Source organism: Vicia villosa, unplaced genomic scaffold, assembly GCF_029867415.1.
Source record: "Vicia villosa cultivar HV-30 ecotype Madison, WI unplaced genomic scaffold, Vvil1.0 ctg.000745F_1_1, whole genome shotgun sequence".
Lineage (NCBI taxonomy): Eukaryota > Viridiplantae > Streptophyta > Magnoliopsida > Fabales > Fabaceae > Vicia > Vicia villosa.
Window position 1 is genome coordinate 583101 of NW_026705334.1, and position 15776 is coordinate 598876.

General features: G+C 38.5%; 2 protein-coding genes across 2 annotated transcripts; both read left to right on the forward strand.

Moving 5' to 3' along the window:
* The first annotated feature begins 301 nt into the window (after nt 1-301).
* LOC131630861 (uncharacterized) lies at nt 302-2477 on the forward strand. The gene is made up of 6 exons (XM_058901605.1): nt 302-336; nt 681-832; nt 916-1043; nt 1274-1695; nt 2022-2102; nt 2243-2477. Exons 1-6 carry the CDS (start codon nt 302-304, stop codon nt 2475-2477), a joined length of 1053 nt encoding a protein of 350 aa, XP_058757588.1.
* A 9321-nt stretch (nt 2478-11798) lies between these two features.
* On the forward strand, nt 11799-12659 carry LOC131630862 (uncharacterized). The gene has a single exon (XM_058901606.1). The coding sequence runs from the start codon at nt 11799-11801 to the stop codon at nt 12657-12659; it is 861 nt and encodes a 286-aa protein (XP_058757589.1).
* Nucleotides 12660-15776: the final 3117 nt, after the last annotated feature.

The window sequence follows — 15776 nt, forward strand, 5'->3', positions numbered from 1 at the left end:
CATTTAAAATGCAAGAATTATATTCCATTTAGTTAAGTCAACAATGTCTTGAAGCTAAATAACGTGGGAAGAAGCATGGATAGAGAGATAAAGGAAAAAGGGTGCAAACAGAATATTCAGAATTGAATTGAATGGAATCCTACTCCAACTATGCAACTTGAACCAATTGTGATAAACTCTATAGTATATAACCTTCAACTCTTGCTCTATAAATACCATCTCACTCCTACTTCTTACTTCAACTTCAATTCTCTTCTTGTCTTTCATAAGAGAATTGATATCAAAATCAGTTTAAGGAATTATGGATTGCCGAATTGAAACCGCAGAAACTCGCAGGTTTTCTTTCTTTCTTTTTCCTACTCCACACACAAATACTACTCTCATTCTAAATTGCAACCCTATTTGTAAGTATTTCTTGTCACGAGTTCAAGGTCTATAGCATAACATAACGCTATAACCAAAACTACAACCGCAATTTTAAACCATAATATACGCATAATTTGTTTTAAACAATAAAAAAAATTATATGAGTCAAAATACAAGTGATACTTCAACCTGAATATATATAAAAGAGACGGTATCGACCAAAAAATAATGTTGCATATATTAAGCTGTAAAAACCTATATATTATTGAGTTGTTCGTGTTTATCTTAACAAGAATATTTGTTACAATATATAGGAACAAGTGTGCAGCATGCTATAGGCAGTTCAACAGAGTGGAGCATCTAGTGGATCACATGAAGATCTCTTATCATTCTGTTCATGAACCAACCTGTGGTATTTGCAGGAAACATTGCAGATCCTTTGAGTCTCTAAGGGAACATCTTATAGGTAACTAATGAACCTCTTCTTAAATATTTATCATGATGATAATGAATTTGTAACAATCTAATATGACGCGTATGTTTTTCTAGGTCCATTGCCAAAACCAGAATGCAAAGAAATCTTTGCTAATCGAGGGTGCAAGTTTTGCTTGAAAGTCTTTGATAGCCCTAACTCTCGTAGGATCCATCAACAAAAGTGTCAACTCTCTGGATTAAGTGTATGCATACACATCTATTAACTAAGGACTTATAGCATATATAAACGCGTATTGAATTAAGTGCTTATGCGTATATTATTTTTGTAACAAAAGATAAAATAAAATAAAATTGTCTGAAAACTATTTTCGTTAACTATCTGGAAAAACTTATGAAAATAACTGAAAACGGTTTATGAATAAGTTACATGATTATTTGAAGTAAGTTTGTTCTAACTCTTATGATAATATAGGGAATATGTGGCCGATTTTCAAACTTGGGAATTCGGGATAACTTGACAATTGGTGGGGGAAGAGGACCACAAGTAGTTGCACTAGCTTGTAAAATGGTGGGAGGTGGAAGTGATGGTTCACTTGATCTTTGTGCAAGAGTTTGCTTAATAGATGAACATGAGAATATTATCTTCCATTCTTATGTTACTCCACCAATTCCAATCACAAACTACAGGTATGAGACAACTGGTATTAGACATGAATACTTAAGAGATGCAATGCCATTGAAACTAGTTCAAAGGAAGATTCAAGATTTTCTTTGTAATGGAGAACCCATTTGGACAATTCGTTCAAAGGGAGGAAAAGCTAGGATTCTTGTGGGTCATGGTTTAGATCATGACCTTGCATCTTTGCAAATTGATTATCCAACACCAAAAATAAGGTAACTTATATTCATTTGTACATACTTACAAAAATTTGTGCAAAAACAGACTCAACACAGATATCAAAATTTGTCACAATTAAATCGTAGCTAAATAAATTTTCATAACAAATTTATCACAGTTAAAACGTGGCTAAATAGATCGTTATTTATTTTGCCTCCAAAAATTGAAGACGATCTCTCTTTAACCAATGTTAAACATCTATATTTAGCTTCTAAATTTAGGGAGTTAACTAATGACTTTGATCAAATATTGCTTTAACTATTTCAACTATCTATTTCATAAATATATATATTGACTTTATATAAATTAATGATGTCAACAGGGACACTGCAAAATATCCTCCACTCATGAAAACTAGCAAGCTCAGCAACTCACTCAAATACCTAACACAAGCATATCTTGGGTAAGTATCAACTCAATTTTATTTTATTTTCTTAGAAAGAATGTTATATGTGCAAACTTTTCAAACATATATATATATATATATAAGATTATTTTTGAAACACTATTGACCTAATTGATTATTATTATATATCCATGTAGGTATGATATTCAAACTGGAATACAAGATCCTTATGATGATTGTGTTGCAGCAATGAGACTCTACATGAGAATGAGAACACAGATGCACAAAACAGAAGATTACCCTTTGGCATCTGATCCTCAAAACAGGAATAACTTTGCTTCATGGAGGCAAAGTGAGCTTGAAAGAATGAGTCCTGAACAAATGCTAGAATTCTCAAGGTCTGATTACTACTGCTGGTGCTTGGATCCATGAATTAACTGTGAAACTAAGCCAAATACAGCATTGAAATTCATCATGGAGGAATTCATAAGTTACTGCCAATTTATTCTATGTAGTTTTGTTTGAAGCGTGCAATTTTAGTATTGTTAGTAATTATGTATTGATATTAATATGTAGTAAAAGTAAAAAATAAAGTACATCAAACTGATGGTGTCTTTTTTTATTAGAAAACAGTTATTGAGTTGAAGAACTTCTCCAAGTTTCTTTAATAATATTTTTTTTATTACAAAGATAATCTTTAGTATGGAATCAGTTTACGGAATAGTCTAGTTAGTGACTAATAGAGTAAGTGTATTTGTATTATGAACGTATGAATCTATTTACTGAAAACAATATATGAGTTGGTTGTGAAATTACATATGATGGTGTCTTACTTTTTGGATTGGCATGGAAACTGTACTAGAAAAAAAATACATGTGTGCATGTTCTTCCTTCAATGGTTGTACGTTTCAAAGATCTTAGATATATTCTGTAGTATGGTGGTAAGTGTTTGCCCATGGCGGTGAGAGGTCCCGTATGATTGTGTTTTACGGTGGTTTAGAGGTCCTGCTCACGTGAGGTGAGAGACTCTGATATTAAGTGGTGTGTTTAGGTATAAGCGTGTCAGTTAAGATTTATGTGGCTTAAGAACTGTCTCTTTCTCCTACGAGGGAGACATGTTTATAGAACCCTCTTAGGTGTATGGTTCTCTTGGAAAGGGTTATCATCCGCTCAATCAATGATGGACCGTTGAATCCACATTTTCAAGGAGGACATGGGTCAATTATGACCGGAGCTTCTCTCTATCCAAGAAACATATTATCCTACATTTCCCATTACTAGGTGATAGGCAGACCTTGGGAGAGGTGATACCTCCCCTTGGATTACATGTTATTGTCGCCTCTCGTGAGGCGCCCTATAATCATGCCCTATAAGGATCCTTTTACAAATATGATTACATAGTCCCTCAAGCACAAGGCCTTTTGGTAGAGGACAAAGTCTTTTAGATCGAGACTCAGGGACTATCCCGAGGACCCGCTCTTCTTGAGGACATAGTTCCTCCAGTGAGGTTTCTATTAGCTTAGGAAATCTAAGTCACTCGGGCGAAGTTATGTGTAGCCCGATTGATGAGACTATATGTCTCTCAGGCAAGGTTTTATGTAGCCCAGCTGATGAGATTATAAGTCCCTCAAGCGAGGTATTAGACCTCTCGGGCGGGACTTTCATCAAGTCCTCAATCAAGACTTGCGATTAAGTCTCTTAGGCCAGACTTTGGTTTCGCGTCTTTGGCCTGATTTATGTGTCTTATCCCGCCCGAGGAAACAATAAGTCTCTTAATTAAGCGAGATTTTAGTTAATCTGGGGAGTGTTATTCCTTTAGATGAAGTTTATATAGCTCGGCTGATGAGACTATAAGCTCAGATGGTGAGACTATAAGTCCCTCAGGCAAGATTATATATAGCCTTGCTGTTAAGACTATAAGTCCCTCGGGCGAGGCGTTGACTTATCGGGAGGGACTTCCATCAAACCCTTAAGAAAGACTAGTGATCAAGTCTCTTAGGTCAGACTTCGGTCGCGCCTCTTAAGCATTATTTATGTGTCTAGTCCTTCCCTAAGAAACAATAAGTCCCTCATGTAACACCCCTTTTTTAACCCCAAATAATCAAATAAATATACACAGAGTAAAATAAATGCATAAATAAAAGGGTGTCACATATTGTTTCCATCGCAATGAAAACCCAAAATAAAACATACAAACATGCATTGATCACCTTATAACGCAATTTGAAACTTCATGCTTTCATACATTATGCATATCGCACGCAGAATAGCAAATCTCAAGTAATTTCAATGAGTATATCCCATACTATATCCATCTACCAAATCATATAACATCACCAACTCATATATATATATATATATATATATATATATATATATATATATATATATATATATATATATATATATATATATACACACACACACACATGTCATATGAATTCAACATTTGGCAACATAGCCATCATCACATTATATCCAAAATATCGAGTTAAATATAAACAAGATAACAATATTCAAACATTAAAACATGAGTTCAAACCCCCAGTGTTACATGATCAGATTATTTGACTCACTGCCTAATCAAAATGATAAAATCGAAAGACTCCTCGACTAAATCTTCGTGCAAGCACGCTACTCGACGGAACCTGCACGATGTCACAATGAACATCATTCAAACAGAAGGGTGAGAATTCACTTCATAATGAATACATAATATATGTACAATGAACATAGCATAACATAGTATAAACATTCATCAGACTTCATAATTTGAACAAGTTTCATAAGTATCACACATAGCACAAATACCATTACCACACAAATAACACATCAATTCAAGAAGTCACATAACACAAATATGCAACTCGAAAATGCAATTAATGTGACTCATGCATGTGGTACCATATGAGTATCAAGCTCACCGCTCTCGATTAAAAACCAGAGCCACACTTCAGATTCGAACAAGATCAAATCCCTCAAAATATGAACATATAGATCGCCGCCTCTGAATCCATAAAAGGAACAAATCCGCTTATGTTTCCACACAAGGATCAAAGTCAACCGGAGTACAATCTCCTCATGAATGCATGTACAATTATCACAAAACATATGCAATTAAGATTATCCATACAATCTTAACATACCGCATACCACAATAATTCAACACATTGAATTATCCACCAATTGTAAAAAATGCATCAAGTAATCATGCTCAACAAATACATCCAAATAGAATATACATATTCACACACATCATGTATATCATATCACATAACATGCTATCAAATGCTATACACAACTCTCCAAATCAAAATACACATCACGATAATCATATGTCATTCACACAACAACATCTTGATTAAATCATTAAGTGATAACCAATCTAATCCTATTATATAGATAATTACATTAGCTTCCTAATGTTTTGAGCGACACATAAAACAGAGTTACGGATCAAAAGTTATACATATTACAATTTTTACCAAACAAGACATATTCGCCCGGCAGAAGGATCCGCTCGCGCGAAGCTCTACTACATAAACTTGGCCATCTCTCGCCCGCTATGCTCGCCCGGCGGTAGACATGTGAGCGCATACTCACCCGGCGAAGCAAGATTCTCGCCCAGCGAACAACAACAGATCCAGAAAATCTATGTGCGTTTCAGCACATACCACACCACTCCAAATCTGATTCTAAGCAACCCAAAACTCATTCAAACAACGATTTGACACACATACAAGGTTCCTAAACATATTTCTAACCATGGGTTCACTTACACACATCATCAAACATGATTACTACCACAAATTCCATGGATTCAACCTAAACCCTAACATGTGAAAATCTATGAGATGAAGAGAAATGAAATACACTAGCATACTACTACTCGTTGCATACTCATACATTCAAGATAATGAAGATTCTCCCCCTTACCTCAAATCAAAATCCTTCTTCTTCAAGATTCCCCCAATTTTCTCTTTCTCCCTCTTTCTCTTCTTACCAAATGCTAATATTATGAAATGACCTAACTCAACTCTTACTATCTTCTTTCTCTCTAATTGGGCTTAGCTACCCATTCTATTTCAACTAATTAGGCCCATTAGCTATTATTTCATTATTCCACCAATAATTATAATAACTAATTAGCCAAATTGACATAACAATACACATTTAAATAATTATCACCCAAATAATAAGTAAATAATTATAATAATAATAATAAAATAACTATTAGATAAATAAAATAGAAAAAATTGGGATGTTACAACTCATACGAGAGTTTAGTTATCCTTGGGAGTCTAAGTCCATTAGGCGAAGTTATATGTAGCCCGAATAATGAGACTATAAGTCCCTCATGCGAGACATTAGATAGCTCATTTGTATTACCCTAAAGGGTGGCAAGGTTCTACGCCATGAAGTCCAGCAAATATTGCATCAAAGGACAATAATGATCTTCGTTTATGAAGTCCAGCTAATATTGCCTCAAAGGGCGGCAAGGGTCTTCGTTTATGAAACCCAAAAAGTATTACGTTAAAGGGCGGCAGGGATCTTAGTTTATGAAGTCCAACAAGTATTTCCTTAAAGGGAGGCAAGGATTTTTGTTTATGAAGTTTGTCATACAAAAATATTCGGGAAAAACATCCGTGTTTGAAATAAACGCTTAAAAATTGTTCATTGGTTGATGATAATTTGTCGTTCACCTCCATCAATCCATTGGTTGATGTTGGCTTTCTTTCTTGTTTTGATCGTACTCAATCCATTGGTTCAGAAAGATTTTTCTTGGCATCATTTCCTCTCCCCAACGAGTCTTCCCATTTGCATAAGCCATATTTACCCTGATCGAAGAGTAAGATACTTAAACTTGCTCTGATTCCGATTGTAACTACGTAGTACAACCTAAGAGGGGGTGAATTAGGTTTTATAAATTTTTCTCATTATTTTGCAGATGATCTTTTTCTTTTTCTAAAATAACAATGATGGACTTAGAACAAAGATGCAGCAAAATAAAAGTACAAAAAAGTAAATGAATACAAGAGATTTATTTTAGTTCCCTTTTCTAACTTAAGGATGCATCTAGTCCCTTTACACCTTGAAGAATTTTTCAATATGTTAGATCTTTGTACAAGCCTTACACCAAGACCTCTCTTACAATATTCTAACATAAACACCAAACTTATGATAAACTTTGAATCAACCCAATCAAAAGGACATTTTTCACAAACACCAACATTATAGTGGACTTTGAATCTTCCCAAATAACCTTTTTACAAAACAAACATAAAATATACCACTTTCTATTTACAAACACTTTTAGAAAGTACACACATTTTTTTTTACAAATTAAGTCACCACGCACTTGGTGATAAATTACGTTACTTGAATAAATTTGAATATATGAATTTGTTCTTGAATAAAGTTCAATAGACAATTGATCATCTCTTTCAATATATAATTTATTAATATATGAACCTTATGTTCTCAGAAATTTGAGTTAAAATTTTCAATGACACGAAAGTTATGCAGAAAAAGTTTTCATGATATTTGAGAAAGAACACCTGAAAAGATTTTGAATTGTATGAAAATTTTTGTAAAAGAGGTGAATGAAAAAATTTGATATGATTTAGTTTAAATGTGTCTCATGGTGCGTCTATGATTTGATGCAATGAGATGGAAAATATTGCAATGTACAGGCATCACAATGATTCATATTTTTCACAATGCTTCGGGAAGCAATCTATTGCACTCTTAGATCAATCGATTGTTATATGTGCATGTTAAAAAAAATTGGCAAACATGTAAATGATCAATCAATTTCTAAAATGCATCAACTGATTGTAGGGTCAAATTTTCAAGGCAAAAAGTGAAGGATCAATCAATTTTTTAAATGCATTAATTGTTTGTAGAGTCAAATTTTCAAGACAAAAAGAAAAGGATCAATCAATTTCTTAAATGCATATTTTGATTGAAGGGTTAAATTTTCACTGCAAAAAATTCCCTACAAGCGATTGCTTCAATATGATCAATCGATTGACACTTCCAAAAAAATTCAATTTTGTTAGGCAGTACTCCATCCGTCTCATAATAAGTGTCTTATTTGAGCTGTCCGCAGTTCTTAAGAAAATGATTAGATGTGTTGGTTTTAATGATAAAGTTAGTAATATTTACTAAAATACCCTTGTTTATTATGGTAGTGGAGTAGTTGAAAAGCGTGAAAGTTTATAAATAGGGGTATAGCAGTGGAAAAAAAGTAAATGTTGTATTGATAATCTAAAAAGAAATTTATTATGAGACATGAAAAAAGTGAAAATGAGAAACTTATTATGAGACAGAGAGAGTAGCAAAAAAGAAATCAATTGCGTCATAAGATCAATCGATCGCACTTTTAAGAAAACTAAATCTTTGTGTTTTTAAAGGCGTTCCTTGAATAAAAATTATGCATAGATGTTATGGAAACTTTAGAAGGGTTTAAATGAAAGATTTTGAGCACCTAAAGTTTATACACATATGAATTGTCATTGTACCTTATCTTAAGATCCATTCCTTTGATTTACAAAATCTATAAGCTTATGCAATCTTGATTCTTGAATTCAAATTTTTTTCTCTTTGATATTTCTTCTTTGATAAACTTTTATCTTTCTCAAAATTAAATTAAGATAGATGATTAAAATCTTCTTCACGTTAATAGGGATACTCTATGGGAAAAAATAGAAATTATTGTGTAACCACCACCAATAACAAACAACCTGGGAGGCCCAAGAAGAAAAGGAACGGAGATGCAGGAGAAATGGTGAAAGATGAGACACAATTGAAGTAGGAAAAATTTGGAATCAAGTGCAGTCGGTGCCCTATGAATGGACATAATAAGACTACATGCAAACTGCCAATACCATTTACACAAGAAAAAAGTCAACCTAACAAAGGTCAAGTAGCACCAAGTCAGACAGAACAATCTAAGTCCACACCACCAAGTCAGGCAACACAACCTCTTTTAATCCAACTATGATTGTGTTTATCATTTCTTGTACTCCTTTTTTAGTACTATTTGTATACACTTTTTTGTATAGTGTTTGTGTACACCTTATGTAACAACAATTAGGTTTAATGCCACATTTTGTAATAAGATTCTGATCATGTTCAATTCGTTTGTTATATAAAATTTTGTAGTTCTATTAATCTAAAATGTTATGAAATTTTTGTTTGATCAATAATATATTACAAAGACATTTTATTCATAGTTTGTTTAGGTTTAATGTATCATATTTGATCTCTTTATTGTATTTAAGATTTCAATTTAGTCTCTTAACTAATAAATATTATATTTTAAATCTCTTAACTAACACATTTTCATCCCAAGGTTTATGTAATGTCATTTTACTCAACCCAATTTATAGCACAGTTCATAGCAATGTTTTATACTTGAATTTTATAATTGTTTCCTTATAGGAGTTTTACTCAACACAATTTGTTTTTATTAATCAATTTCATTAAACCAACATAACTATTACGTAAATTTCTCATGACGATAAAACAAACATAACTTTTACATAATAATCTCATGGCATTAAACCAACAGAAAAAGATCATCTTCTGCACTTTCCTTGCTGCCATCCCTCTTGGAATTAATGGTTAAGATAAGAGCTGAATAGAAAACACCAAAAAAAATACAAGGGAGAGGATCCAGATCCTTAAACCAACACAACCAATAAACTAACCATATTTGAAAAACATTGTTAACATAACTATATTCAACCCTAAACTAAAAAACCAACACTATTGACATTTTCAACATTCCTCTTGTGTGGACAACCTTATTCTTAAATTTGAATTTTTTTCTTTTTCATCACATAACCAGTTGAAGAAATTATAAGCCTTTTCCATGTAATTTATGTAATTTCTACAATCCAAAAACTTTTTCCAATGTTCACAATATTCATGTCTGTCACTGTACGAAGAACACACTCCTCTTGAAAAAAACTCTTTCCTCCTGTTTCTTCCAAGTACATATTCAATTATCCTAAAACTTTGGTTGTTTGAATTGAAGCACACTTGGAAAGCTTTGACATTGAAGAGAAATTTTAAAGAAGGTGAATGTTGAAGAAGAACCCTTAGAAAATGCAAGAAACACATAAACAATCACAACTATCCTAAATGAAGCTTAGTATATATTTATAAGACATTTGCTTACTCACTATTTTAAATTTTGTCGTGTTGTCTTGCCACGTCATCATAAGTTAACATTTTTCAACATTTAATAGAAATAATTAAGTTGGCTAACATAACTGTTTTTAAGAAATTAATATATAATATTTATTATATAAGAAAATAAAATAAAATCTAAAATTAAGTTAAGAATCTCCGTGACTAATTAAACCTAATTTTATCTTTAGATTTAATGAATTATTCTCTCAAAACCAATTTAAATTTCACCATAAATGAAGGTTCAATGAAACACGAGAAAAAGAGGTTTGAATTGGTTTCGTGATAAAACTTTTTCGATCATCCAAGTACAAACAAAACAAAAGAAACAAAGATAAATAACACCAGAGATTTTATTCAAGTTCATTATAAACTAGGTTACTTTCAGTCCACCTGCCAAGGTGATTTCGCCTTATCAACAAGGACATAATCCAATAATCAATTCTTTGATTACAACGAAAAAGACTATCCATCAATGTCTTCTCAAGGATTTTGACTATACCCTAGTCCCTCATGGAAATCAACTCAAAGACAAAGTGTCAGTGACATCTCGAATATTCTGACTAAACTAGTCACTCAAGGAACTTTAACCAACTGGTTAAATATAATGTTTGTGTGTATGCATAATTGCTTCTACAAAAGAAGATTACATATATTTAATCTTTAAAAGGCAACACTTTAGATGATTTGAAATGTAAAACTTTTAAGTGTTTCTCTATTTGTTGTACTTGAAGATCTTCTTAATAGTTCCTCTTTTTTTCTTAATATTCTTTTTGCTTCCATTTGCATCGTGTTAGCCTGTTTCTTTAGTTTCATGTATTTCTTTGTTGTACATCTTTACTGATCTTCTTAATTTCTTTTTTTCAATTGTACATGCTTTCATAAACTCTTGCACACATATTTTCTTCTTCATGTGTGTATCTTTGTTTGTGCAGCTTCACACACTTTATTTTCATTCTTCCAAGTCATCTTTTTATAGATAAAAAAATAGAATTGTTGCAGAATAAAATAATGAGTATTGTTCTGGACTGGGCCGAGCAGGCCCAGCTCTTCTTGCTAGCCGAGCAGGCCCAGTACGTTTGGGCCCATTTCCTTGATTACCGCTACGAATCAGTCAAGCCTGACGACCACGTGTCACGCTTCAACGAAGGATTCGGCCAACCTCCTCCGAATCCTACGCCACGCTCATCCATGACGTGGGTCACCTTCTGACTCAGTCCTAGCAGAGGGTGTTCTGGCAGTTTCCTAGCACGTGGGCCTCCAATTGGATTTGGCCCAATTAGGAAACCTTGGCCCAACGCTGGGGGCTATAAATACCCTCTTTCACTAGAGGGTCAGGTATCGATTCTTCACTTCTTAAACCCTCTCTCTGATAGCTGCTGACTTTAGCATCGAAGAACCTTGCAGGTACCCCCCTCCCATCCTGTTCATCAAGCCAGATCCTGCTGCTGTGACGATTCTTCTGATCAGGTACGATCAGTGGCGCCGTCTGTGGGAACCTTGCTCCCCCTTCTTTAACAAACAAAAATCAAAGCTAATTCATTCACGATTGTCATGGCTGGAAACAACAACAACACCAACGTCCCAAACCCTGATCCCTTCCACCTGCAACATCTCATCAAGGGTTCCACCCCCGAGGGGACGAATCGACATCGGCGGGAGGGACAGCAGCATACCGCTGACGGGCTAAGGGGACAGAGGCACGAGGCCTCGCAACCCAGCAGAAGACAGCAACTTCAGACCGTCGAACAAGTTCAAAACAGTGGCAACGAGCAGCCTCAACCCCAGAATGGACCAGAGCAGCCTCAGAACCTGAACGAAACTGACGCTAGAGACGGGCAGGTTGCCTCTTCATTCACCCATACCTCCGAAAGGCGAAGAGTTCACCACGAGGACGACCAAGACCAGGTCGACACCCCCGAAGAAGCTGACCCCACAACCGTCCTCCTGCTCAAAGAATTGCAGAAGACAAACCGTCTCATCAGGCTTCAAGGTGACCACATTCACGAGCTAGAAAGGAAGCGACGATATCGTTCCCCCTCACGGAGGCACTATCGACCGCGCTCCTATTCTTCCTCACGCTCACCACCGAGGAGATATCGTTGGCGTTCCCCATCCTCTTCGCGCTCCCCGCCTAGAAGGTACCATCGTCAGAGATCATATTCCCGCTCTCCACTAGGAAAGAGCAGGAAGAATCCGAGACCTCAGACCACAGAAACTGGAAGCCTCTCCCCTGAACGAGATCCCCGAGACCCTTCCAAAGCTGTGCTGAAACCGCGCGAACGTTCCCCTCCCCGGGACGACCGCACCAATCCGGGCAGAGCTCAAGTGAAATCCCGACGAGGCAGACACTCGACCTCTCCAGGACCAAGTGACGAGGAAGACTTCCGCAGTCCCTTGTCCGAAAGCATCTGAAGAGCTCGTCTTCCACGGGGGATGGAAAAGCCGCCGACCTTGGACCTGTACGATGGAACTACCGATCCCGACGACCACATTCGAAGCATCGAAGCCGTCATGGATTATCACGTCGTCAAAGGTTCCATCAAATGCTGCATCTTTCCGACCACTCTCAAGAAAGGAGCAATGACGTGGTACAGGAACCTTCCCCCCAACTCCATCCACTCCTGGACCGAGCTCAAGGAACTCTTTTTGAGCCATTTCACAGCCTCCCGTCGACAACCAAAGTCAGAAGCGAACCTCAAAGCTGTGATCCAAGGAACCAACGAACCCCTCCGAGACTATCTCGACAGGTTCAACAAAGAGGCCGTCCAAGTACAGACGACCGATTACATGAAGAGATACCTCCTAGAGCGAGGACTTCTCTCCGGAAGTGACTTCAAGAAGGCTATAAAAATCGAGAAGGTGCACACCATGAACGCCCTCCTCCGCAAGGCCCAAGCCTTCATCTCTTTCGAAGAAGGGGAAGCGGCTGCGATAAAAGCTTTGAGGGGCAGTGATGCTGCCCGCAGCTCGAACTACGATAACTCGGGCTCACGGCGAGGACACGAAAAAAGGAAAGACGACAGGTCCAACAATGCCAAAGAACGCCGAGGACCAGCCGGTCGATTCAACGACTATACTCCCCTGAACGCTTCACGCGAGAAAATCCTGGCCGAGTGCAAAAGTACCGATTTCAAGAACTCTAGCATCAGGCCCCCGAAATCGAACCCCGCCAGACCGGGGACCGACAAGTCCAAATACTGCAAATACCATAAGAGTCACGGGCATCTGACCGAAGAATGCATACACCTCAAAGACGCCATCGAGACACTGATTAAGGAAGGCCGCCTTTCGAAGTACACGAAGAAAGGAGAACCTTCCCAGAGGGACGACCAACGGAACTCTGATGAGGGCAACTCACCAGACAGTAGGCCCTTACAAGTAGCCATATCCATCACCCCGACCAGAGGACTTCATACCCTCGGTCGGAGTGACGACCGTCTTCAGCACATGGGAAGGGTTCCCAACCGCTATGGTCGTCTCCAACGGCGGAGACTCCGGCTCTCTCACTATCAGCTCAGAGAAGAGAAAGTTCGATGAGTTGATCAGCGCCAAAGCAGACCTCGGCCCTACCCTGCAGAAATTCAAAGGAAAATCAGACCCGATCACCTTCTACTTGGAAGAGCTGCCCGGCGGAGCTCCGAACGCCACAATTCCCCTGCTCGTCCGAGCAAGAATGGCAAATTTTGACGTCCGACGAGTCCTAGTAGATGAGGGAAGCTCGGTCGACATCATGTATTCCCACCTCTTCCAGACCCTCCAGCTGGACAACTCGCACCTCACTCCTTACGTGGGCTCCGACCTCCAAGGTTTCAACGGGGCCACTACCAAACCTTGGGGTTACGTCGAGCTGATCGTCACCTTCGGGGAAGGGGATGCCTCCAGACAGGTCAAGACAAGATTCTTGGTGATCGACTGCAAGACCCTCTACAACTGCATCATCGGGCGCCCCACTCTGGCTGAACTCACCGTCGTTCCCTCAACCGTGCATTTGAAGATGAAGTTCTACACGAGAAGGGGACGAGTAGCCACCATCAACGCCGACATCGAAGTCACCAGAAGGATCTTCAACGCATCGGTAAAAGGGTTGCAGCTAATCGCACCTCCACCCAGCTCGAACAAGAAGCCAAGGGCCGAAGACAAGCCTCCTCGAGAAGATCAGCATCAACCGACCAACGCCAGCTCAGTCGATCTCGACGCTTGCTTTTCGGAAGAAGAACTGAAGAACGGCGAAGAGATGCGACCAAAGACAGCTCACCCCGTCCGACTTGTCTCGGACGGGGACTTCGAGCTCGTCCCTCTGGGCGACAACCCCGACAAAGCGGTGAAGATCGGTAAGGACATCCCAGACCTACCACGGAAGCAGCTCGTGTCTTGCCTTCAAGCAAACGCCGACCTGTTCGCTTGGAGCGCAGCGGAAATGTCCGGACTCGACCCTGAGGTTGCCTGCCACCATCTCTCCATTGATCCAGCCGCGAAGGCAGTAGTTCAACGTAGGCGTCGGCAGTCTCCCGAGAAAGCGGAGGCTGCCGAGAAAGCTGTAAAAGACCTCTTAGAGGCAAATTTTATTTCCGAGGCCAAGTATTCAACTTGGCTCTCAAACATTGTACTAGTCAAAAAATCTAATGGAAAATGGAGAATGTGTGTTGATTATACTGATGTTAACCGGGCATGTCCCAAAGATGCTTCTCCCTTGCCTAACATTGATAGGCTGGTCGACAACTCTGCCGGCTATAAATTGTTATCTTTTATGGATGCTTATTCAGGTTACAACCAAATCCCCATGGCGAGGTGCGACAAGCAGTGCACGGCGTTCATGACCGAGTCAGGCAATTATTACTACAACGTAATGCCCTTCGGACTCAAAAACGCCGGAGCCACATACCAGCGGATGATGAACAAGGTATTCCGAGGAGAGATCGGCGACACCCTCGAAGTATACATGGACGACATGATCGTCAATTCTCGGGAGGACTCTGACCACACCACACATCTCGAGCGAGTATTCGAGTAGGCCAGATCCTGCAAGATGCGCTTCAACCCAGAGAAATGCACCTTCGGTGTCCGGGCAGGAAAGTTCCTCGGTTTCTACTTAACCGAAAGAGGAATAGAAGCCAACCCGGATAAATGCCGAGCATTCTCGTAACTCCCCACTCCTAACAATAAAAAATCCATCCAAGTCCTAAACGGGATGCTAACGGCACTATCCCGTTTCGTCGCAAAATCCGCCCAGCACGCTCTCCCGTTCTTTAAGTTACTGCGCAAGGAAGCGACCTTTGAATGGTCCGAGGAATGCGAGCAAGCACTATCCCACCTTAAGCAAGTACTCTCAAAACCACCCGACCTGGAGACAACGAGACCTTATACCTCTACCTGGCCGTCTCAAACGAAGCGGTCAGCGCGGCCTTAAATCGAGAGACTGAAGACGGGCAGAAGCCCGTATACTTCACCAGCAAAGCCCTACAAGGACCCGAGGTGCGTTACCAACAAATCGAAAAAGTCGTGCTGGCCCTAATAACAGCAGCCAGAAGG